This window comes from Fusarium phalaenopsidis (assembly GCF_050370095.1).
Source record: "Fusarium phalaenopsidis strain FUZ10S chromosome Unknown contig_32278, whole genome shotgun sequence".
NCBI classification, from domain to species: domain Eukaryota; kingdom Fungi; phylum Ascomycota; class Sordariomycetes; order Hypocreales; family Nectriaceae; genus Fusarium; species Fusarium phalaenopsidis.
Window position 1 is genome coordinate 1064389 of NW_028145417.1, and position 21689 is coordinate 1086077.

Below are 21689 nucleotides of genomic sequence, written 5' to 3' on the forward strand. Positions count from 1 at the left end.
CAACTTCATCAAGTCGTACTCTCATTGTGTAGTATATCCAATCATGATGTTCAGTTTCTCGTTTCTATATGCAGTTCCTTTCTATGTTCATTACCCCCTCCCAACCAGTTCAAACCAATGCACAAAAACGCCGTCAGGTATGCACCGTCCCCCCCTGAAAACCATGATACGCCGTATCAACACCCTCCATTCTCGCATGCATGTCCTCCCTCGTACGCACACCCTCCATTGGATGCTGCGGTGCCGTGGGTATAATCCCCAGCGTGCGGTCATCCCACTCAACAGCAGGCCTCTTCTCCCCCATCCTCGTCGTCAACTCACCGTACATGTACGTGCCTCCGAGGTCCCTGATACGCCTCTCACGCTCCTTGTTATCCATGCTTGCCATGCCACTGAAATGGTCCACCATGACACTCTCACTAACATAGTACATCGCACCGGCTACAGAGCGAGGGTCCACCGGCATGTCTGGCCAGCGGACCACGAAGCTGCTGATAATAGTGAGGGCCATGGCTGACAGGATGCCCACCGAGAGGTCGGTGCAGATGTCATGTGCGATCCTGACCTGCGAGAGGGAGTAGGGAATGTTGGAGAGGAGGATCGGCATGAACTCGGAGAGGATGTTCATGATGGCGACGATGGCTGGGAACGGCTGTCCGTGCTTGATGGCCGACCAGAAGCCTGAGACACCATTTGTCGGGCGAGTGAGAAGTACAGAGTTGGCGGCCGTCTGAGGACCACGAGACATGACATGGTATGGCACAATCATGGCGATGCCTATCACAGTTAGCAACAACTTCCAGAGTAAAGATCAGCATGCACTTACTGTTAAAGAATGTCGTCCAACTAAACGAGATGATGACGCCAAAAGTAGCAAACAAGAACCTCACACCAAAAGTCTGGCTGTTCATAAACTTCCTAAACGACGCCAACGGCTTGTCGAGGGTGAGATGGTAGTAGAGCAGGAAAGCCATCAAGCCCAGCAGAAACACCAAAAAGACGAGACGCCACGCAAGTCCCAGAACCATGAAGGGATTTCGTTTTCGCTTCTTGGCGCCGACTGCCGTGTGCGAGTCGAGAGAGTTTGAGTCGGATACTGTTCCCTCGTCGTGTAGATTTGCACCCGCGTCGTCGTATAAGACGATGCCATATTCAGTCTGGCCCATACGATTCTCAAAGAGTCCAAATCCATATCGCTTTTCTGCCATTTCCTTTGCAATCTTATTTTCTGATGCCTTTTTCGGCCGAATCCCTCGGTTAGACGCCAGCGAAGCAATACCAGCGACGCTCCAGGGGTTCGCATACAAGCCCGTGTCCCAGTTGCGTAGGAAGAAGAGCAGACAGCAGAGGAGGACGATCGTAAAGGCCAAGAGTGCGAGAAGCAAGTGAGTAGGCTGCGGAGATACTCCCAGAGCTGGGGCACATCCCTCAAACGCGTTGATCCTGCACTTGCCGTGCATCTTGAAGCCGATGGCCTCGACGGCAGTCGGGGCCATCAAGGCAGAGCACCAGACGATGAGCATGGTGATGAAAGGCACGGGGTGGCCGTTAGAAAGCACCTTGAAAGGCTGCAAGAAGCCAGTCCAACCGCTGAAGTGAAGATTCATCGACTGAGGGCCCATAGCGCCGTTGGGTCGGTTCAAGGCGTAGAATGGCTGATACTGTTGAGCGTTGAGGTCGATAACACGCGCTGGAATAGAAAGCATGACAGCCAACATGGCAGGGAGAAACTTTCCCAAAAAATATTTCCCAGCGTCGAGTTCATACACCGTCACGACCGTCTTGACAGTTCCCTCCTTTTCTCCATCATCGTCCGTCTCTCCAGCCGAAGACTCATCGGTAGTGGTTGGATGAACAGTTGTCGTTTTCGAGTAAGTCCTCGTGGTACCCTTGATGGTCGATACATATGTCGAAGACTCCTTGCGGTCCGAGGTGATCGTCGTGAGCTTGGCTTTGCCGGTGCCCTTTGTGATGAGGATAGTTGTGGGTTCGAACGGATCGGCAGACTTGACAATCGTAGCCAAGGAGGCACTCTTCGTCGTCACAACTTTGCCAGTCGTGAGCAGCCCATCGGCACCGGTTGAAACCACATCTATAGTGGTCTCGAAAGCCTCAACTGAGCTGACAAATGTTGTGGCCTCGCTATCGGCAGCGTTGTCGATAGTTACCAACGACGCACCCTTGGTCATGACGACCTTGTTCGTTGTGAGTAAACCATCTGCACCAGTTGTAACGACGTCAACAGTAGTCACGTATGCCTCAACCGTGCTGACCATTGCACCAGGTTGAACCGTCTTGACAACTTGGTTCGTAGTCGGCAAGCCATCGGCACCAGTCGTGACGATGTCGACTGTGGTCACGTATGCTTCAGCCTTGGTAGCAATTTCTCCAGGTTGGACCGTCTTAACAACTTGGTTTGTCGTCAGCAAACCATCAGCACCAGTGGTAACGACGTTAATTGTAGTTTCGTATGCCGCAGTAGGTTGAGCAGGCTTGACCACATAGGAAGCGCCCTTTGTCACGACAGCTTGGTTTGTGGTCAGCAATCCGTCTGCACCAGTTGTAACAACATTGACTGTCGTCTCATAAGCTTCGACCTTGCTGACAACGGCCGTAGGTGGAATAGGCTTCACATAAGTAGCAAAAGAGGCCGCCTTTGTCTGGACGACTTGGTTCGTAGTCAATGCTCCATTCGCCCCGGTGGCCACGACGTTGACGGTCGTTTCAACAGCATCGAACTTGCTGACGACGGTCTCGCGGCCCTGCGAGATGACCAAAGTCTCGACGTCGTTCTCTTGGACCTTGGTGACATAAGTTACCGGGCCTACCTTTTCAACCTTCTTCACTGTTCGGTCAGGATCCACGGTAACAACGTTGATGATCTTTTCAGTCGGCTGGGGTTTAGCTGTCGGCTTCTCTTTCTGATTGGGCCTCTCTTCCTGGTTGGGTTTCTCTTCCTGGTTGGGTTTCTCTTCCTGGTTGGGCTTCTCTGCCTGGTTGGGCTTCTGCTTGCCCTTTTCGTTCGTAGAATCTTTAATGGTGTAGACAGACGTGATGGTAATCTTGCCATACGAAACATATACACTCGGAGCAGCAGTCGTCTCTCCAGTACTCGGGAAAGCACTGACAACAGGTTGCGTGACGAGACTCGAGACAGTCCTTGTGGTACCATTTTCGACGATCGTAGTGACGACGGTTTTGGTCTCGTCCGAGGTGAAAGTGCCGTAAGATGTGTCTTCACTTCCAGGTATCGTGAGGGTGCTGGTTATCGTGGCATAGCTGGTAAAGGGGCTGGTGTACGCGGGAGGAGGAGTGACAGCGCCAGAGACACTGCTGTAGATGACGGTGCCGCCCGTGATGGTACTCGTAACGATGATTTCGGTCACTTGGGGAGACTGCGTGACAACAAATTCCGTGACAACCACTGTTGGAACGACAGTGACACCAGAACTGACCACGGTCGAGCCCTCCTGGACAGTCGTCGAATAGTTCCAGGAAGTCTCATACGTGGTCGTCGGAACCATGGTGGTGAACTTGCCCGTCGTGCCAGGCACAGTAACCAACGTTGAAAACTCGCTCACGATAAGCGTAGTAGAAACCCTCGGCCCGCCAGTATTCTCCTGCCTCTCCTCAATCCCGTCCCTCTTGTCGATAATCGTCGCCGTCTCCTCCGAGTTGGGCATCGCGAGCTCCGCCCACACAACGAGACCCATGACGGCCATGATGCAGATTATAAGCCCGGCGATAAAGTACCACCGGAGAGCCGTAGGTCGGTAGTTGGCCCTCTTCTGCCGCGAGGACGGAAACTTGGGCCCGTCGCGGTCCCACGATGAGTCGTCGGTCGCTTGCGGTTCGTAGCGGGCGCCAAACGCCGAGGCGTTGACGCCGGCCTGGCTTGGATACATGGCGAGGACGACCTTGCGGTCTCTTCACAGCAATAGAGTAAAAGTGAATAACGAAAGAGAGGTCGAACAGGCAGCTTCATCACGGCGGGAGCCACACCGGTACATAAACCAAAGCCCATCCCAACGCCCACGACGCCTCTCTGCAAGCCATGGCTTCCTACTATTGGAGCCAGTTCAACGGGCATGAACAAAAAAAGCCCAGCTTCACTTGGCCCGCCGCCGCCGCGGTCCAGGCCATGATCTTAGAGGTGGCTGGTTCTCGACGGCCTCAAGCCCTTGATTTTTTTAGGCTGCGCCAACAGCGGTCCAGCTGAGCTATCTCTCCGTCATGCCGTGCTAGCTTGTGCGACAATGGCCACCTATTTTCGGTGACCTCTTAACAAATGAGATGCGAGAACCCGTGGGGACATGTCACGGAAAAGGGTGCAAATGATGCTCTTCCCCATGCCAATGGTTTGCTTCTGATCCAGACCGACTGAGACGAGCGGCCTAGACTCTGTCCCAGGCTTTTTCTCCCGCAACGGAACGCAGCATGATAGAGGAACAAAACCATTGGTTCAAGCTGCCCAATGTCCAGGATCAGGGAGGCACCATCGAGGTAGGGCTGAAATCTCGCAACCAAAGGGGACCTGGAGTTTGATATTTCGTTGGCCAGCAGAAACGACGCTACGGCTACAAGACCCCAACTGCCGGGTCCCAGCTCTCAATCTCAAGGGTACCTGATTGGCCGAGATGGCGAGCTTTGTTGCACATCTTGTGCCTGCATTCTCGTTGCGCTCAGAGGCTTCAGGCTAGTGGCTCTTCCGTGCGAAATCTGCCTGGCGCCAGACACACCGACCCCAAGGTCCGCCATGGCTTGGAGCCATTTCCTGTCTGCCTTGACTATCGGAATGCTTAATCAACGAAAAGGCAGTTTGCTACTTGGCCCTTTGTTTCTTGAGTCAAGCCCAAGCTGCGCCAAGCATCGCTACATCACTCACACCGGACGTCATCTTGATGAGAGAGGGAGGCATCTCATCCCCTTTGTTTATGGGATCAAACAGGAATGAACCCGCACAGTGGTCTCCTTTAGAGTACTGACTGTGTCCTGCCTATTTCTGGCCGCCCTATGATGCAGGCCCCAGCCACGAGGACGCGTGCTTCTCCGTCCAGGCACGGAGCCAAGTCCTGCCGCGTTTGAGTCAAACGTCAATTGACCTCACCTGATACAGTACTGAAGAGGCACCTTCAATCTAGTAGACCTTGAGTCAGAGAGCAGACAGTAATATTCTTCAGTGCCTAATTCCTACCCTCATGTCCCCCATGACGTCAAGATCCAGTTCTGTAACCCCCAATAATGGATGCTGCATCTCTCAGGTCACTACTTGGCTAATCATACAGTAACTCCAAGCACCATAGCAATAATTGTTGGGCTCAAGTTTACTGTACCTCTTGTATTCAAGTGAGTCTAATATCATACATGATAGCCGGCATGAACTTATCCACGTCTCTGTTACCTTATCTTTATCACTTCTTCTTCTTCTTGCTCTTCTTCTTCTTCTTTTTCTTTGAGCTTTCACCACCTGCCATGGACTCTTCTACTCCTGCTTCTTCATTTTTCTTTCCCCCCTCTGCTTCTGCTTCTACTTTTTCATCCGAGCCCTCCCCTTCCTCCCGTTTAGGGGGATGCACAAGTTCCCCCGAGGGGTAAAAGACCGATATTAACGGGGCTATTTCTTCGGCCACTATCTCGGTGAACTCTTCGGGGGTACACTTCGGGCTCATCTTCCGCTCTATATAGCACAGCTCAAGCCAACGAATCATGGCCTCCGGACATACGTCAGTCACCTTCGACCACTCGAGCCATCGGAGTCCTCCAGGATAACCCCAGCTCATATAGTTATCAAAGTCTGTCCGAGATGGTGTGTTGCTGCGGGCATGTATGAGACGGTGAGGCCAACGAGTGGTGATTGTGTTCCGGACTTTGAGAACAAGGCCAGCAAATCTGGTGTCCAAGCGGCCGCTCAAACGAGGATGATGCCCGAGGACATGTTTCGAGATGTCTTCGAAATAATGAGGCGCCTTGAGGTAACTGCATAGGCCTCGTGTAAGCTGAAGCCATTGAACAGAGGAGAGAAATACCTACTGATCCGAAAACTTGTCCCAATTGCGCCACATGAATAGTCCCCACATGCGACGGGTCCCATTAGTAGATAACTCGTCTTCGCGGCTCACGGGCGGCGCGAGCTCGTCCAGCTTGGTACCCATAGGCGCGAACTTGTATTCATACTCGATAGCAGTGTCTTCTTTGGTCGATTCCGAGGAACTGGCCATCGCACCTCGTCTAGACACGCCTAACATGGTCGCATGGGGATTCATGTCTACGTGTTGAAGCAGATAGTTTAGGGGGGCCGCAACCGCCAATGGAGCCAACTCAAAGTACGCGCCCACCTGAACCTCGTTAGCATGCATTGTATATGACAAGACATGTGAGCTCCCACATCAATACGGTCAAATCTTCTACGGCCTTGGTCGTTAAAGATTGCTGGCAGGGCCAAGACATCTTTTCGCATCACACTGAACTCCACCTGTAGAGACCGCAGGCGGTGCTGAAACTTGAGGCAGAGGGAACGGACATAATAGAACATCTTGCCATAGACGTCGTTTGTTGCTGGGCCTGAATCTTGGCCAAGGATAGCCGAAATCGACCATTCTGTAACGGGCTCGGTGGTGATGCCAGGAATTGGCAAGCCCCGGAGCGTAATCAAAAACCTGCCCTTGTCAATTTTCATGCCACTTGGACCATTATACTTAGGGCCAGTAGAGACACATACGGATTCATCCTCAGATCTTTGTGTAGGGGAAGGCCATAAGGTTGAAGCATTCCGTCCGTCTCCCACTTGAGCATCCCAAGTATCCGCATATGTGGTGCCCTCTGGATACGGGTATGAATGTTCTCACAATACCTTCTGTCGTCGAAACGCATGCGCTTTAGCGTTTGAATTTCTGTCGTTTCAGTGCGGGTTACGTGGAGGAAGATCCCCTGCCACTCCCTTATGGTAAAGTCGACTACAATTGAGCAGTTCCCTCGAGGAAACCGAATTGGCATTGACTTGACGCCGTAATGTAGGTAGTATCTCATGGCTTTCCGGACAGCATCCAGGATCGGCCCCAGGGCAACGTCCTGGATATGTTTCATCATGGGAGTGGGGATCGAGCTTGAGTACCAAATATAGACAGCTGCTTCGGCATTGTATCGATCCTCACAAGAGCGATCTGTTAGGAGAAGCAAGACCGTGAGTGTTTGGGCGACCGTGCGCATATTCAGCTCATTGCTCGAGAAATGAAGTATAGGATGTGCTGTTTCAGGAATGTTGGCGATGGTGTTGACAAGAGTGCGAAGGCTTGGGCCTTTCAGTGTCAGTATACTTCCAACACGATGGGCATTCAATGCTGGCTGCCATACCTCCGGTCAAGAGAATGTTGAGGAATCCATCAAACTTAACGCCTTCGTTCTTCTGGAGTTGCAGGATATCGATGGCGGGCCACGGGCCCCATGGGTAGCGGAACTGAGTGGGATCTTCTGGAGACAAACCGCTGCGGTCCGCAATCTTGGAATATAATCCTCCCTGGGCACCACGACATCGGTGGGCATCCGCATGGGCCAATTGGCATTCCACGGTACAGTACTGAGTAGGTCAGCACAGCTATGCGGTGATGATCCTAGGTGGCATACAGCAATAAGGAGACAATCTGGGCATCCGACTTTGGCATATAGCCCGCAAACTTCCCCTTCTTCATTCTGTCTATAACAGATTGGTTCGACGAGGGGGAGGTCTTCGAAGTATTCCGGGGTCCCTGGCTTGAAAGCCGGTCCGCACGGCATCGTGATCTCTTTAGGCTGCGTGGCTGGAAGCTCCCAGTATGATACTTCGTAAGAGGCTTGAGCCTCTCTCAAAGCATTCGCAAAGCTCTCTTCCAAAGGCTCCCCGACAACGTGGCTCGCATACTCCTGGGCAACCCTCTCGAAGCGCTTATTCTCCTCTGTGTCTGGACTTGGTATGTCATCATCCATCGCAGTTTTGTTGCGATAGTATTCTAGGGGGTAGTAAACCGGTTCTGGCTCTTCATCTGACCCGACTTCCTCTTCTATGGAAGCAGGCGGCTTGATCCGTAGCTCAAGGGGCTCTGTATGAAAACCCTCCGGCCGCAACAGGTCGTTCCTATTTGGGGATTGAGGAGGAGTTTCGGCATCCATGGTGACAGACGAGGCAGGTGATACGACCACGACTGGCGGTTCACTCTTCTCATCGGGGGGATCTGTTCCGGGGAGGGGCGTGCGCGGTTCGTTGGAAGTCATAGGCGTGAGGATATGACATGTAGTCTCGGGGGAATCCAATTCCATGGCGAAATGGTGGTAATCGTAGTTGACGTATTACTGTTGGATGTTGATAGAGAAATGCGGATGGAGAATGGAAAGTTGGCAGAACGAAGAAATCCAGAGAGAGGAAGTGGTTGAACAGGCTGTCAATAGTCAGTGGCCGACTCAACCAGGTGCTCCTGCCTCACTGCGCTGTCTACCTAGGCAGGTTAGTTCAACGGCCCGAGGGAGTTTACGAAGGTAACTACGGCCTTGGTACGCACACTATACCGAGGTAGTCGTCTTATTGTGTCTGTCCGTTCCATATTATCCATCCATCTATGTAATACCAACCCAGGCATCTCGCGCTGATTCGGGGGTCGATGGTCTCGTAGTGCTGTTCCTCAGCACATCTCGATGTTGTGTATCTTATTAGACTGATTGCTGTATAATGAACGCATTCGAAGTTTAGGCATACTGTTGAGACGTCATCTCTGTCGAGCCGCATTGACTCTCAATCCAATCAGTAGAGAGCTCCATCACAACTTGCACTCACCAAGGGAGGAATAAGAACTGAGACTAACAGCCGTAGAGTAAACCTCAAGTACAGTAACTATTCTTTAGCAGTCTATATCTCTAGATCGTTCTATACCTTGCACAGCAGTTTACTATACCCGTCACTCCACCGCAGACCCCCCATGATGGCAATCATCAGCACGAGCGATACAACAACACTTGTCATTCCGTATATCCACGAGCTCCTCCGCCGCAAACTTCCAAGTTCAGTAACCCAGGTTGATATCGTCGTCAAGCAGCCACAGAAGCCATCTTCGATACCCTGCAGCACCTGACAACCCACGACGCCGCCCAATGGCACATGGGCGAGATCATATGCCATACCAAGCAGCACTGTACCAACAACGTTGGCGGTGAATGTACCAACGGGAAACGTCGCCATCTTGCCGTTGAGGTGCAGAGACAGATAGAATCGGACCAGGCAGCCCAGCGGTGCAAACACCAGCGAGAAGAGGGCCTGACCACGCCAAGATTCGTGGGGTGGGAAGATAGCCAGGAGGACGGCTCCGAGCCAGCAACCCCAACCGAGAAAAACGCCCAAGGGATCGAGCACCCTGCGACTCAGAGTAAAGGGGATCGTTGGCGTGACGTGCTCAAGGCCAATGGCGATATGAGCCCCGAGGAATAGACCCGAGAGTGAGAGTGATACAGTGGCGAGGATTACAGCCAGCATGGCCATAAACGAGTAGCCCCCATTGCGACTTGTCGGCGAGTCCGACCATCCCGGCGTCACCATCTCATTCGACAATGCAAGGAACGCATCCTTGATAAAGCTCGAAAACGTGGTAAAACTCCCACAAAACCCCGTAGCCAATCCAATGTATAGGGGAATCGTCTTCTTCATAGCCAGATGCGCCTTCTTGGCAGCCGCCAAATCCACGTCCTTCTGCTGACTTGAACTAGACGCATCCTCTTCGTCCTTGCGCTTCTGTTTGGCTTGCTTGATCGCTTCGTCATATGTCGCATTGCCCCATTCGTTTTGAAACAGTTTACGGTCCTCGGCTAGGAATCCCATAACCGCGCTTCCAGTGAAGTTGGACCATATGGTGTTGAAGATGACGGGAGTGCCAGGGTACCGCGTCAATGCCGTCAAGCCCAGACGAGCTAATGTTCCAAGAATCGCAAAGAATATGAGGTACGAGTGCGTGTATAGCTCGGTGGCCAGTCTAGATACGGTCCTCTCCTTTGCCTCCTCTGGGATAGGCTCCGGCTCTAAAATTGGCCCCTCGTGGCGGACAAAGCTACTGCGTCGTCTCGGCCGGTCTCGTACATCTTGCTCAGATTCAAATGGAGGCTCCTCGATCGGTGGAACAGGGGATACTTCGTCGAGGTTGCTATACGATCGAGGAACGCTGTAAACACCCGAGTCGCGTCGGTGTACGGGGTCCAGCGCTGGGGCTTCGGTGTCGCTAACCGCATCTTCGTCGATTGGCTGTTGCGCGAGGATCTCTCCCAGCTCAGTATAAGAATTTGGTGCGTTATAAACCCCAGAGCTACTGCGCCGCCTCTGTTCAGGAGCAATCTCGTGCATGTTGAACAATCGATGATTTCGATCGAGGCGCAAATGGGGTGAGTTTCGTGTCGGAATTTTCGATGAATCGTTAGCCTAGTTGTCGCAGCGAGCTGAACCGACGCTGAAAGTGGGAAAACAACATATTTAAACTCGAAAAATCAGCCGTTAGAATAGTCGCGAGACAAAATGAAAAATCTTTGTTGATCGTGTTAGTGGCATGGAACTGTCGGGTATGACGGCATTCGGAAGGAAAAACATTCCGGGAGGCTGCCACGGGCGGCGCCTGGTCGAGTCTGTCATTGTGGAGGTGGAGGAAGAGTCGGGTGGGTGGGGATGGATATGGATATGGATCCATCCATTGAGACCAGGGTCCAGGGGTGAGATAACGCAGCATTAAAGGAACATTCAAGATACTTGATGGTAGTGTTAAAGGATCCATCAAGATCATTTGTCGTCTTCAATTCGTTCTAATCCTTGCTAGAGTCAGGAGACGGCCAGTCAGATAACCCAATATTAGCAAACAAGTACCCTCTACTTCGCTGCTCACCGCTGGGAGACGCGAGACGGGGTGAAAGTGAAACGCGGTGAGCTCCGAAGCTCTTATCTTATCTCACCCCGCCGCCGCCCGTCCAAAGCACTGGAAGCTCCCGCCTACCATACCCCACCAGCTCCGTCCTTGTGATCCAACCCGGTGAGAGCAAGTCGCTGTAAGTCAGGTAGTACTGTACACGATGTAGAGCCTGTGTCTCTGAGATGCGCCAAGTACTGAATACAAAAGGGACCCGTCTCCTCCTCTTCCCTCTCTCCCCTCCTCTCTCTTTCTTTTCCTTCTCCCTCTCCTTGGCCTCGTCCCAGCATCCCTCGTGTGGTGCTTCATCTGTAGATCCTGCTCTCAACAGATCCATCCTCCTACCGTGAAACCCAAAGATTGACATTCTTATCTGGCCTTTGTCTCAGCGGTCGCGTACATACACAATGTCTTCGCTGCCCTCCAACGTCCATGTCTCTCAGCATCCGTGCCTCCGCGCCAAGCTTAGCCAGCTTCGCTCCAAGTCCATCAGCCCGCGCGAGGTCAAGTCGCTGATCCATGAGATTTCCCTAATCGTCTCGTGTGAAGCTCTAGCTTCGTCGCTGGAAGCCACCGACGGTCCTCAGGTATCAGAGTTTATGCGCCAAGTCAAAAGCTTCCAAACGTACTGACCATCCATCAACAGGATGAGACCCCATTGGGCTTCCAATTTACTTCCACAACCGTCCAGCCAAGCACCATGTGTCTAGTTCCTATCCTCCGATCAGGTCTAGGCATGGTTGAAGGTTTGTCTCTCCCTCCACCTCTGCACGGGCTGAACTAACACGCCTCCAGCTGTGCAAACCATCCTCCCCATACCTGTCCCGGTTCATCACCTCGGCATGTACCGCGAACCCTCGACGCTGGACCCCGTCGAGTATTACAACAACCTTCCCCAGCAGATCCCCGATGACCAAGCCTCGTCGAGCAACGCTAGCAGCCTTGCCATCCTCGTCGACCCCGTCATCGCGACTGGTGGAACCTGCGCCGCCGCCATCCAAACTCTCCGTGAATGGGGAGCCAAGCGGATTATCGTCCTCGCTGTTATTGGTGCCGAGGAGGGTGTCAAGAGAGTTGCTGCCGAGTGGCCCGAGGGCTCAGAGGTTTGGATTGCTGGAGTCGACAAGGAGTTGACATCAACTGGCATGCTTAAGCCCGGCCTGGGAGACGTTGGAGACCGACTGTTCTTGACTCTTGGCAAATAGGCTTCCATGGTCGGTCGTTTTGATGGCGTCTAATCCTCAAGGCATACATAAACATAAAGGCTAGGTAGTATACACTTGTTAAATACCCATTGTTCTTCATGGAACCACAAACTGCTCCTCATCAAGCAATGTGCCCTCCTTCCAGCAATCCTCGATCCATTTTCCAGTCACCACCCTTGGTTGTGTGCGTCTAGAGCTCAGCTCCTTGCGCACCATATCGGCCGCCTCACCCACTTGCATTGGATCCCCTCCCTCTATCACCACATGTGTCACAGATAAGTCGCCTGCGTCCTCAGTGACACTTCCTCCACTATAATTGACAAAGTGCTTCAACCGAGAGACCCGATTGGCATCAATGTCCACCCCGTGGAACAACACCACGCAGCGCCGGAAAATGAAGCTCCTCAAACTGCCCAGATCTTTGCCGTGCTCTTCAAGCTGCTGTAGAAACTCATTCTTGTCAAATGGCTCCCCGTCCTCGATCTTGGGCATATAGTCCATCAGATCCTTGAGCTCATCGATAGACATATCTCGAGCGTAGCTGTCTCCAAACTGATCCGTGTTTTGCTCCGCCGCACGCTTCATCGCTTCCGTAGCGTGAAACAAGTGTGATTCTTCAAATGGCAGCAGAAATTGTCCCAAATCCTGCTCCAGGCAGTCTTTGATCCATTTAGGACGAATAAGGTCCACTTCTCCTCCCTTCATGAGACTCGCCACCTTGACCACCTTCTTGTCGGCAATAAGCACCATGTTTGTACCTGGTGCCGCTCTTTGAGAAATGGTGCCCCCATTTTCCTTGATAATGGACTCGAGTTGAGTTTTTGTCTTCTTATAGGGTTTCAGAGCTTCAGAAAGGACGCAAAACTCCAACCCTTCAAAGAGCTTCGTTTTCTCGCCCTCAAACTCGACCGGCGCTGAATCCTCTCCAGCTATAACAAGCTCCCTCTTGATTCGTTTGGGATTCCGTCTCTTTCTGTCTTCAACTGTCATGGCCTTTTCTTTTGACTCTTCGTCAACTCGGTCTTTCAACTCCTGAAACTCCTCTAGGGATAGGGCAGTGTCCCATGTTCGATCCAAACGGAGACGCCTGAATCGTGGGAAGCGCAGAGTGAATCCACGAGCAAACTGGTCGGAAGGACCGACGCTCGCTGCTTTCACTGAAACAACGACTGAGTCTTTGGGGCGAATCCACATGTCTGGCCGCTCATACTGTCTGAGCTCGCCTCCACCAAGCTCGATGTATTCTGAGGGCGGGTTCTTTTGATCCCACTCAATCCACTTTCCTTCTGTTCGGTGTCGAATTTCTGCATAGTCCTCGGCACGGAACCCACCTCCAACCTTGAAGAAACTAAAGCACTTTTCAGGATTTGCGCCAGCTTGGATGTGATTTTGTGTCACTCGTAGACCACAAAGATAACTAGAAAGCATTCCGCCACGCTTCCCTGAGCCGTAGTAGCCACCGATAATGACACAGTCGAGGGACTCGCCGAATTCAGACATGTATTCAGGTTTGACCTTGAGCCAGTCGTCGTTTCGGTGGTTGAGGCGGTACATGGAACGAGGGTTCTTGAGCACAAGGCCTTCTGAAGCGTTGGCAACAACATCGCGGAGAAGTGGCTCAATGGCGTCAGAAGTTGTTGCGCTGGTGTAGTTGTGGATTTCAAGACGTCGATGAACAGATTTAACGGCCTTTTCGAGAGCGCGGTGTCGATCTCGTAGGGTATACTGAGTCAAGGGCTTGTTGTTGAGGTAGAGGATATCAAAGACCCTGAATAATGGACGGTGACCAGCCGCGTCCGTATCCGACTTGTTCTGCTGCTCTGCGATGGCAGCAGTCTTGAGAGTGCCGAAAGGGACTATTTTGTCAACGCCCATATCCCAGGTAATCATCTCGCCGTCCAGGATCAGGTTCTTGACACCTGACGCAAAGGCCTTCTTGAGATGTCGTGTCAAACTCGAGTTCTCGTCTTGAAATCCGTCACCGTAGAGGTACGTGTAGTCCTTGGCCTTTCTTGACCAGAAGCAAAACCTTCGGCCGCCGGGGTGCTTTTTGTCCTCAACCATGTGCATTTGCATACGCTCGCCATCCAGCTTCTCTTCGATCCAGAATTCGGGGTCTTCTTCTGTCGGGCGAAGAAGCTGAATCATCTTCTGAAAAGAGGCAGGCATCTGGAACTGAGCAAGTTGCGGTTGGAAGCATTGCATAAGGGCAACACCCGCCTCATCCTGCTCGAGCCGAATCTCAGGGTTGGAGAGTTCCCAGCACACTCGCCTTAAGCTCGAAGAGACGCTGAAAAGGGCGTCGCCGTCCGGATGCCAGAGATCCAAAAAGGTCTTTTCGGTGGCACCGACCTTCATCTGCTTTAAGACGATACGGATGAGCCACATCAACTCCTCAGCGTTCATGTGGTTATAGAAAGTCTCAAAGACACGCAGGTTCTCTGCCTCTCCCGTAGAGGCCGCAAGCTCATCCAGCTGCTCGTTGACCTCGGCGATTGTCATGTTGCCGGGTGTTGTACGCATCGGGCGCTTCGAAATGACCTCAAAACATCGCCCAGCAAAGTCACCAGCCAGGCGAGAGGCAGTGGTTTGACCAGGGAGCTTCCAGTGCAAAAGATTGTAGCCATCCTCAGAGCTCTTGTCGATCTTCATCAACTTCACAAGGAGCTTTCCTATGGCATTCTCCTTGAGGCCGTAAACACCGCGGTCGCGATCCTTGTCAGGGAGAATTAGACGTAGGGCAGGGTAGAAATCGGGACCGACTTCTTTGCGCCATCGAACGATGAAACGCTCGATAATGTGTCGTCGCTGTTCGTGTGGTGAGAGCTTATTGGCACCTCTAAAGGCCTTTCTAGGGCCTGCGCCGGTGGCATTTTGCTTCTTGTTTTCGCTTAATGGATTAAACAATTCTCGAAACAGCTCAGAGAAGACTAGGGTCTTTGAGTGATTCTTTGGGCGGTTCGGATATCTTGGACGATGTTAATTAATGCAAGAGCAAAGTGGTAGAGATGGCTTACTTTTCTTCCATTTCCTCCTGGGTCATGCCCACCGTGCCATATTGAATCTCATCTTCATGTTTCGCATCCTCGGTTTGGTCTCTCTCTTCTCGCTGACTTCCCATGATGAGAGTATGAGAGATTGTATGAGGGGAGTATTGACGTAAGAACGTTGCTGACACCCAGGCCTTAAAGCTAGCGCAAAAAAAAGAGAAAGAATCACCAAAGCTTTCCGGTGTTCACATTCTTCTCGTTGGGGTATATATAGGTTGGATGTAGGAAGAAAGAAGGACTGTAAGCTCCACTGATGTAAACAAGTGAGCTTCAGCTGGGGCTTGGTGATCCGAGAATGGGTGTTGCTGCCTGCAGGCTCCAGACGGCCCAAGCTCGAGCTCCCGCTTTACGTAATCACTCATGGCCTCAACACCATCACCTCGAGCTGGCAGGATATTGTTTGGTTGATGAATTTAGTCAAGTCCCTATTGAGGCATATTTTGAACTATTTCGTACTAATTTGGCCATTTAATTTTGAGGCCCGATAGGTAGAAAAACAATGATGGTAATCTCTCAGAATCCAACCATATATTGGATGGGCAATGGAGCTCGTTACTGGGCACATATCTCATCGGAATAGGGTCACCAGGGGCCATTCTCGTTGCGATTGTTTCTTCTTACGACAGCTGATATTTTTGGTAGCCCGGCCATCTACGTGAATCCGCTACCTACTATAGAGGGCCAGCCCCTGGGTGTCACACAAGATGACCCTGGCCTTGGTTGCACAACTGTTTCAACATCACGGATGTATACGGCAGGGCAATCCTACCGACACCCATAAGTTTGGTGTTGTTTGGCTTTTTCGTAGAGTAAATCATGTCAAAGGTTTCTCTCATGCTGGACTAGCACTCACACACACTCCTGAATAGGGGATATTCCTCCACTTGGACAACTAGAGTGAAATCCTCGCAATTGCTAAAGATTTCTTTGGAGAAACAACTTTCCGCAGTCGTAACACCTCGCCAGCATGACAGAAAGTCACAAGTTGGACAGGGTACCCATCGGCCCGTGATTGTTTCATGGGGCAATCCCCTTGTACAGTCTTGGCAACAGTCTCTCATGGGCTTGCATGTCAGATATTCACAGAAGCGGTGGTTTTGAGATGATTTGCTTGTCACCGCCATTCTTGAGTCTTTTGTGAGTCTGCGAGGTGTATTCAACTCATTGGTCAGTTGCTTTCCTGCCTCTGTTACTCTGTATCACGTCCATAAAGGGAACAATGAATCGCGCTTTCCCCCTTTGTCACTCTCTCTTCAACATCTTCTCAGTACACATCTAGCTCTATAGAATACTCCCGATTCAGTATCTCCGTCATCCTTGTTTGTCGCTCTTCACAGCATGGCTTCACAGCGACTTACGTCTGAGAGTGAAGGAAAGTCCCAGACTCATATTATGTATATCTTCACCGATGGCGCCCCTGATCGATCCCCCAAGATCAACACAGACCGCCATCCCGACCAGGGTATTCCAAGGTATACAGACCATCAATGTCAGATATTCTTTCCTCGTCACAGACCCTCGTTGGTCACTCCGAGCGCACCAACTGGAGCGACCTCGTCGAGTGGAGCGTCGAAGTCGACTTTCTCGTCGCCAAAGAGAAGCCCGGCCAGACTTACACTGCAGAAGCGGACGGCCGTACCCAATGGGCTTGTCCTGCCACCGAGTCCAATCCCACAGTGGCATGTGTCGAGCACTGCGCTGAGTACCTCGCCCGCACCCTCATGAGCAAGCCTTGCGTCCAAGGCGCCGTTGCATATAAGAACGACAGCGCGGCTCCAGATGATCTTGCTTTTACTATAGAGAAGCCAGTGAAGGGCGAAGAGCCAAGCGGTGGTGACCATCGTATGGCCTACTGGCTCTTCACTCCAGGTCACAACGCTATTGCTACCTCTAGTAGCCCCGGAGACTACGACTGGGTCGGAGTTCGCCTCCGCTGTCCCTACACTTCGCTGCTGTCCATCCTCCCAAGGGACCGATATGGAGATCAAGACCTCGGAAGAGGAACTGCCCAGTCAGGGATGGCCCCAATTTCCCCCTTCAGGGGCAAGATCGAAATGGAGACTGTCCTAGGCCTTCTTCGCGCCGACATCAAGATTCACAGTAACTCGACATGCCAGCTCCGCGTATACATGAACCTCCAGCATGAAGGCTTCGACCTTACAGACTCCAAGAAGGCGCTCACGCTGGTCTGGCTTCTTGAGCCAGAGTTGCTCCTCGCCCTGCGACCTGAGACCAAGGATCCGAAGCTCAGTCACTATGTCCCAATCACAGAGTCCTCCAACATTGCCATGAGGCCAAGCAAATTCCTCCAAGAGGGCTCCCTTGACCAAGATGAGCGCGAGCGGGTTTTGGCGTCGTCACGGCCTTCGTTCCCGGTTGAGGCGGAAATCATGGACAACTACATCCCCCAGTTGAAGAACCGACTCCTCCAGGAGCGCATCCACATGATCTGGAGTGCGGTCACGCTCCCTGAGCTTTCCGGAATGCTCAAGAACACTGCCGGCGAGATGACGGTAGCGCTAGACCTTGCCCCAGACACGAAGCCCAAGCTGGTGTTCCGCTACGGCCTGTGGCATCCCCAGCGTGAGGCCATGCAGTATTGGCTTCACCTATTTGGACGTCTTTTCCTCTTTGCCGTGGCTTCTGACGCTAAGCGCTTCAGAACGGCGGTGACAAGCATCGAGGAGAAGATTGCGGAAGTTGAGAGGATGGAACCCAAGGATCGTATGGAAGCAATGTTGACGCATTCGTTCGACCATGCCCTCAGCCATTACTGGAACGCGCTCAAGAGGGCAGAGCAAAGCGGAGGATGTCTTTCTACAGCGGCCTTAGACGGTCAGGGGATAATAGAGGTTGGTTCCTCTGGAAACTACGCTGTGGGCTCGGAGAGCAGCTCTTCGTCCTCGTCGAATGAAGGACTCTGGCTCAGGCGCTCATAGATAACGAACTAGCACACTTGCCAGTATACCAGTGCAGATAGATACTATTAGGTACCAGCTAGAGATTCAATCCAAGTAATTTGATTCAAAAGCCAAAACAAGTCTGTGGAATCAGGTGTATATGCCGACCCGGCCTCTATATCCCCTGAGCAGGAAATATCCTGGTCTGCTTCTCAACGTTTGGGTATCATCAAATCATCCAATGCTGCAACTACGTATCCAATCCAAGCTATTACACCTTGAGCTTGATCTTTTGCTGCCTCGTCTTCTTCTTCTTCTTCTTTCTGAGCGTGACAATGTGTCTCCTTTGCACGATGCGCACAAGCCAGTTGTAGATCATCTCTCTCATGAGAATCAGGATTGTCGCGACCACGGTAGGCACAGCGCAGGCCCAGCTGTGATAATCATTAGTATACATTTGGGGACATAGGAAGACTGGACAACTTACAAATACCAAATAGGATGATGAAGATCGGGAAACGTCGCTTCGTCAAAGTTTTGACCAAAAAATCCAGTAATAAACGTAAGCGGCAAGAAGATAATGGTGACGGTAGTAAGCTGCTTCATCGACTCGTTCTGTCCAGCAGAAATAGTATTAAAGATGAGATCAATCAAATTGTCCGACGACTGCTTGAGCTGCTGAAGGGACTCGGTGATCATGATGCAGTGATCGAGCACGTCGCCAAGGTACGTGTGCGTCATGGGGGTGATGATGACGCCTGATCCGGCGTTCTCAAGCTCCTTCTGGGCCTGATCGTGTGTCATGTACGTCTTATGGTCGCGCAGGACGTTGACGACATTGTCGATAGGGTTGAGGAAACTGAGCATCTTGTTGATCTCGCTGATGCAGATGTAGAGCTTCTTACTCTGCGTGACGCTCGGCGCCGTGAGCACATCGATCTCGATATCGGCAATGATATCCGTATACACAGCCGTCAGAGGAATAGCGAGGTCGATGATAGCGTCAATGATGCCCTGGCATAGCAGGGACGCGTCATTAGACTCCCGCAGGATGGTACCCGGCGTGCTGAGGCGCGTAAAGATGGGGCGCTCAATGTCGCCGGCCGAGACCTCGAAGAAGGAGATGACGGTATTGTCCGATGTCAAGAAGATGGAGACCTGCTCCGCCGAGATGGCCATCTGGTAGGGCGCGAGGGACGAGTGGTTCTCCATGAACTCGGTCCGCGCCTCGTTCCCAGAGGCATGGTATCGCTGTAGGGTCCGGATCATGCCAGTCTCTTGAAGATCTGTGGTGATATCCTGAGGTCGCAGTCCATGAGGTGCCGCATTCTTCTCCGGGTCCGACGTCCTGCGGCTCCTCCAGAGATCCCTGATGGATCCCCTCAGCGCGTGGAACGACTTGCTCGAGTAGGTGCTGCTCGTATCGGTCGAATCATCGTCGTCGTCAACCAGGTGGACGAGCTTCTGCAGAGTCATGACAATAAAGGCGTGGTTGGGATACCAATCAGCCTTTGTGCGGTTCCTAATCTGCATCAGGTCCTCCAGCGCCAGCTTGTGCAGCCCCTTCTTGTTGCCCACGGCCTGTATCACATCCCAACTGAGCCCATTGACATTGATCCAGCGACACTTGACCCAATCCTCCTTAGGCAGCTCCAGAAAGTGAATGAAGCCCTCGTTGTCAAAATGATGCTTGAGCACGGCCTGCTGCGAAAAGTCGATGACGGAGATCTCGCAGGGCGCTGTCAGAGTCGGCATTGACGCATGTCCACCATCGGGGAGCATTGGGTCGTAGCCAGGCTCAGAGCCGGGCTGCCAGCCAGGGCGGGCGCTAAAGGTGGTATCGAATTCATCGTAGTCCTCGACAGTCTTAAAGGTCGGGGCGCGAGTCACTCGGCGACGCAGCAGCGAAGGCGAAAAAGTCATCTGGCGATGCAGCTCAGTGTCGGATCGCGCAGGCCTATTGGGCGTGGCCTGGGGCGGCGAGAGGTTCTGGGTATCGACGGTGAGGTTGTATCGAACATGGCGGCTATCGCTGCTGTCGTCGTCATTGTTGGATACGTTGGTGTTGGAGGAATGGCTCGGGCGGCCTTCGTCCTCGTCGTTTTGAGGCATGATGTTGTCGGGGAAGGAGAGAGCGAGCGCTGAAGATTGGAGAGGCCCAAGATCGAAGGTTTAACCGGGAGGAGAAGGGATGATCTACAGCAGCCGCTCAAGCCACCAGGAACCTCTTCAAGTGGGCAGAAAGGGGTGAAAAGGGAAAGACCCGTTTGTGTCCATCAGGTAATACGAAGCCGAAAATAAATTCAAGGGTAAAGTTGGGTTGGGTTGCGTGCTGGCCTTGCATCCATGGATGGAGCGTCGCGACGCAGGGGAACACCAGGTCCAGTCCCGTCAGCACCAAGATTGGTTTCAGGGATTGGTTAGGGTCTCGACCATCCAGAAGTGAAGCCACCGTCAGCGGCCAGCAGCGAAATCGACCAGGTAATGTCAGCGGGAGTGATTCAGGCGTCGCTCAGCTCAGCTAGTGCCAGTTGTTCGTCTCGAATTTCGAAGCCGATTATCCGTCCCCTGTTGGAAGTCATCGCCAATTATGACGTTGCTGCGCTGCGTGTTTCGCTCCAAGGGATGGGATGGACCTGGGCGTCAAATTCCCCACGCCAATCGCCGATGCTCAGTTACATGCTGTCTTTGGCCAAGCTTCTGAACAAGCATTTCCAGCCCACAATCTGCCGTCTGGGCGACAAATCAGCACGTTAGTCATTCTCAAAGTTGAGTGACTATCAAGGATAATAGAATTTTTATTAGAAATAAGCTAAGAAATTTCTTTTAATATTTATAGAATTACCTCCTGGGAAGGGACCTCGAGTGGTAGGATCTTATTAGCCATAGCGGAGGCATTTAGCGTTAAAAATATTATCACTAGTAAGGAAACTGCCTCTATCCTAGTAGGAGAATTCTTAGAATTCTAGGGCAGCCGTCGATATGGAGACCGCGGGTTAAGGTAATGCTTGAAAGACTTATCTAGGCATAAAAGTTAAAGAGCTTTGGTATAAGAGAGTTGGCTCGCGTCTAGGGGTTTTCACAGGCGAAAAGGAGTGTCGCTTATAGCGCGGTCTAACGGGAGAGTAAGGAGAAGGTTTTCTTCAAGAATCGCCTGAGCGGCTACTGCGGGCAGGGTTGACGCCATGGTATAAGGGTCGAGGTCGAGGAAGCTACTTGGTCTGTTGCGGGCTCGGTGGGGGAAATGAAGGGAGCGCAAGCTATCGCGGCGTGGGCGCGTCGAGAGGAGGTGTCGAGAGAGATTTATGGATTAAGAAAGAAGAAGAAAAGATCTATCGGCCAGGGGAAAGAAAGGGAGCACAAGCTCGTACTCCTACTTGTAGTCTCTGAATACCTATCACGACGGCCTCATTGGTAGGACGTTTCGAAACACCCAGTACAATCAAGGGGCATGACCTTTGACACCTGAGGCCAGCCCAACGGGGACAACCTCCATGTCACCTCCCACTATTCAGCTCCTATAATGTACAACCCTCTCTTCATCCCTGAAGCCATCCTCGTCTCTGACATGTATCTCATCCCCGGCACGGCGTCACAACGGCCCTGCTTCAGACGCTGGGGAACGTCCGGCGT

At 52.2% G+C, this 21689-nt stretch overlaps 7 protein-coding genes across 7 annotated transcripts; 2 read left to right on the forward strand and 5 right to left on the reverse strand.

The window, feature by feature from the left end:
- Positions 1–133: 133 nt before the first annotated feature.
- Positions 134–3905, reverse strand: LRP88_00941 (uncharacterized protein; the record flags this gene model as incomplete). Its single annotated transcript, XM_083237643.1, has 2 exons — positions 134–777; positions 827–3905. The coding sequence occupies 2 exons, from the start codon at positions 3903–3905 to the stop codon at positions 134–136; spliced, it is 3723 nt and encodes a 1240-aa protein (XP_083106148.1).
- Positions 3906–6026: 2121 nt separating this feature from the next.
- On the reverse strand, positions 6027–8289 carry LRP88_00942 (uncharacterized protein; the record flags this gene model as incomplete). Its single annotated transcript, XM_083237644.1, has 5 exons — positions 6027–6335; positions 6386–6656; positions 6719–7295; positions 7351–7573; positions 7621–8289. 5 exons carry the CDS (start codon positions 8287–8289, stop codon positions 6027–6029), a joined length of 2049 nt encoding a protein of 682 aa, XP_083106149.1.
- A 601-nt stretch (positions 8290–8890) lies between these two features.
- On the reverse strand, positions 8891–10351 carry LRP88_00943 (CrcB-like protein-domain-containing protein; the record flags this gene model as incomplete). Its single annotated transcript, XM_083237645.1, has 1 exon — positions 8891–10351. One exon carries the CDS (start codon positions 10349–10351, stop codon positions 8891–8893), a length of 1461 nt encoding a protein of 486 aa, XP_083106150.1.
- Positions 10352–11308: 957 nt separating this feature from the next.
- Positions 11309–12106, forward strand: LRP88_00944 (uracil phosphoribosyltransferase; the record flags this gene model as incomplete). Its single annotated transcript, XM_083237646.1, has 3 exons — positions 11309–11488; positions 11548–11647; positions 11697–12106. The coding sequence occupies 3 exons, from the start codon at positions 11309–11311 to the stop codon at positions 12104–12106; spliced, it is 690 nt and encodes a 229-aa protein (XP_083106151.1).
- A 96-nt stretch (positions 12107–12202) lies between these two features.
- Positions 12203–15227, reverse strand: LRP88_00945 (uncharacterized protein; the record flags this gene model as incomplete). The annotated part of the gene is made up of 2 exons (XM_083237647.1): positions 12203–15074; positions 15124–15227. 2 exons carry the CDS (start codon positions 15225–15227, stop codon positions 12203–12205), a joined length of 2976 nt encoding a protein of 991 aa, XP_083106152.1.
- A 1416-nt stretch (positions 15228–16643) lies between these two features.
- On the forward strand, positions 16644–18095 carry LRP88_00946 (uncharacterized protein; the record flags this gene model as incomplete). The annotated part of the gene is made up of 1 exon (XM_083237648.1): positions 16644–18095. The coding sequence occupies one exon, from the start codon at positions 16644–16646 to the stop codon at positions 18093–18095; it is 1452 nt and encodes a 483-aa protein (XP_083106153.1).
- A 232-nt stretch (positions 18096–18327) lies between these two features.
- Positions 18328–20168, reverse strand: LRP88_00947 (uncharacterized protein; the record flags this gene model as incomplete). Its single annotated transcript, XM_083237649.1, has 2 exons — positions 18328–18490; positions 18544–20168. 2 exons carry the CDS (start codon positions 20166–20168, stop codon positions 18328–18330), a joined length of 1788 nt encoding a protein of 595 aa, XP_083106154.1.
- Between the last annotated feature and the right edge of the window lie 1521 nt (positions 20169–21689).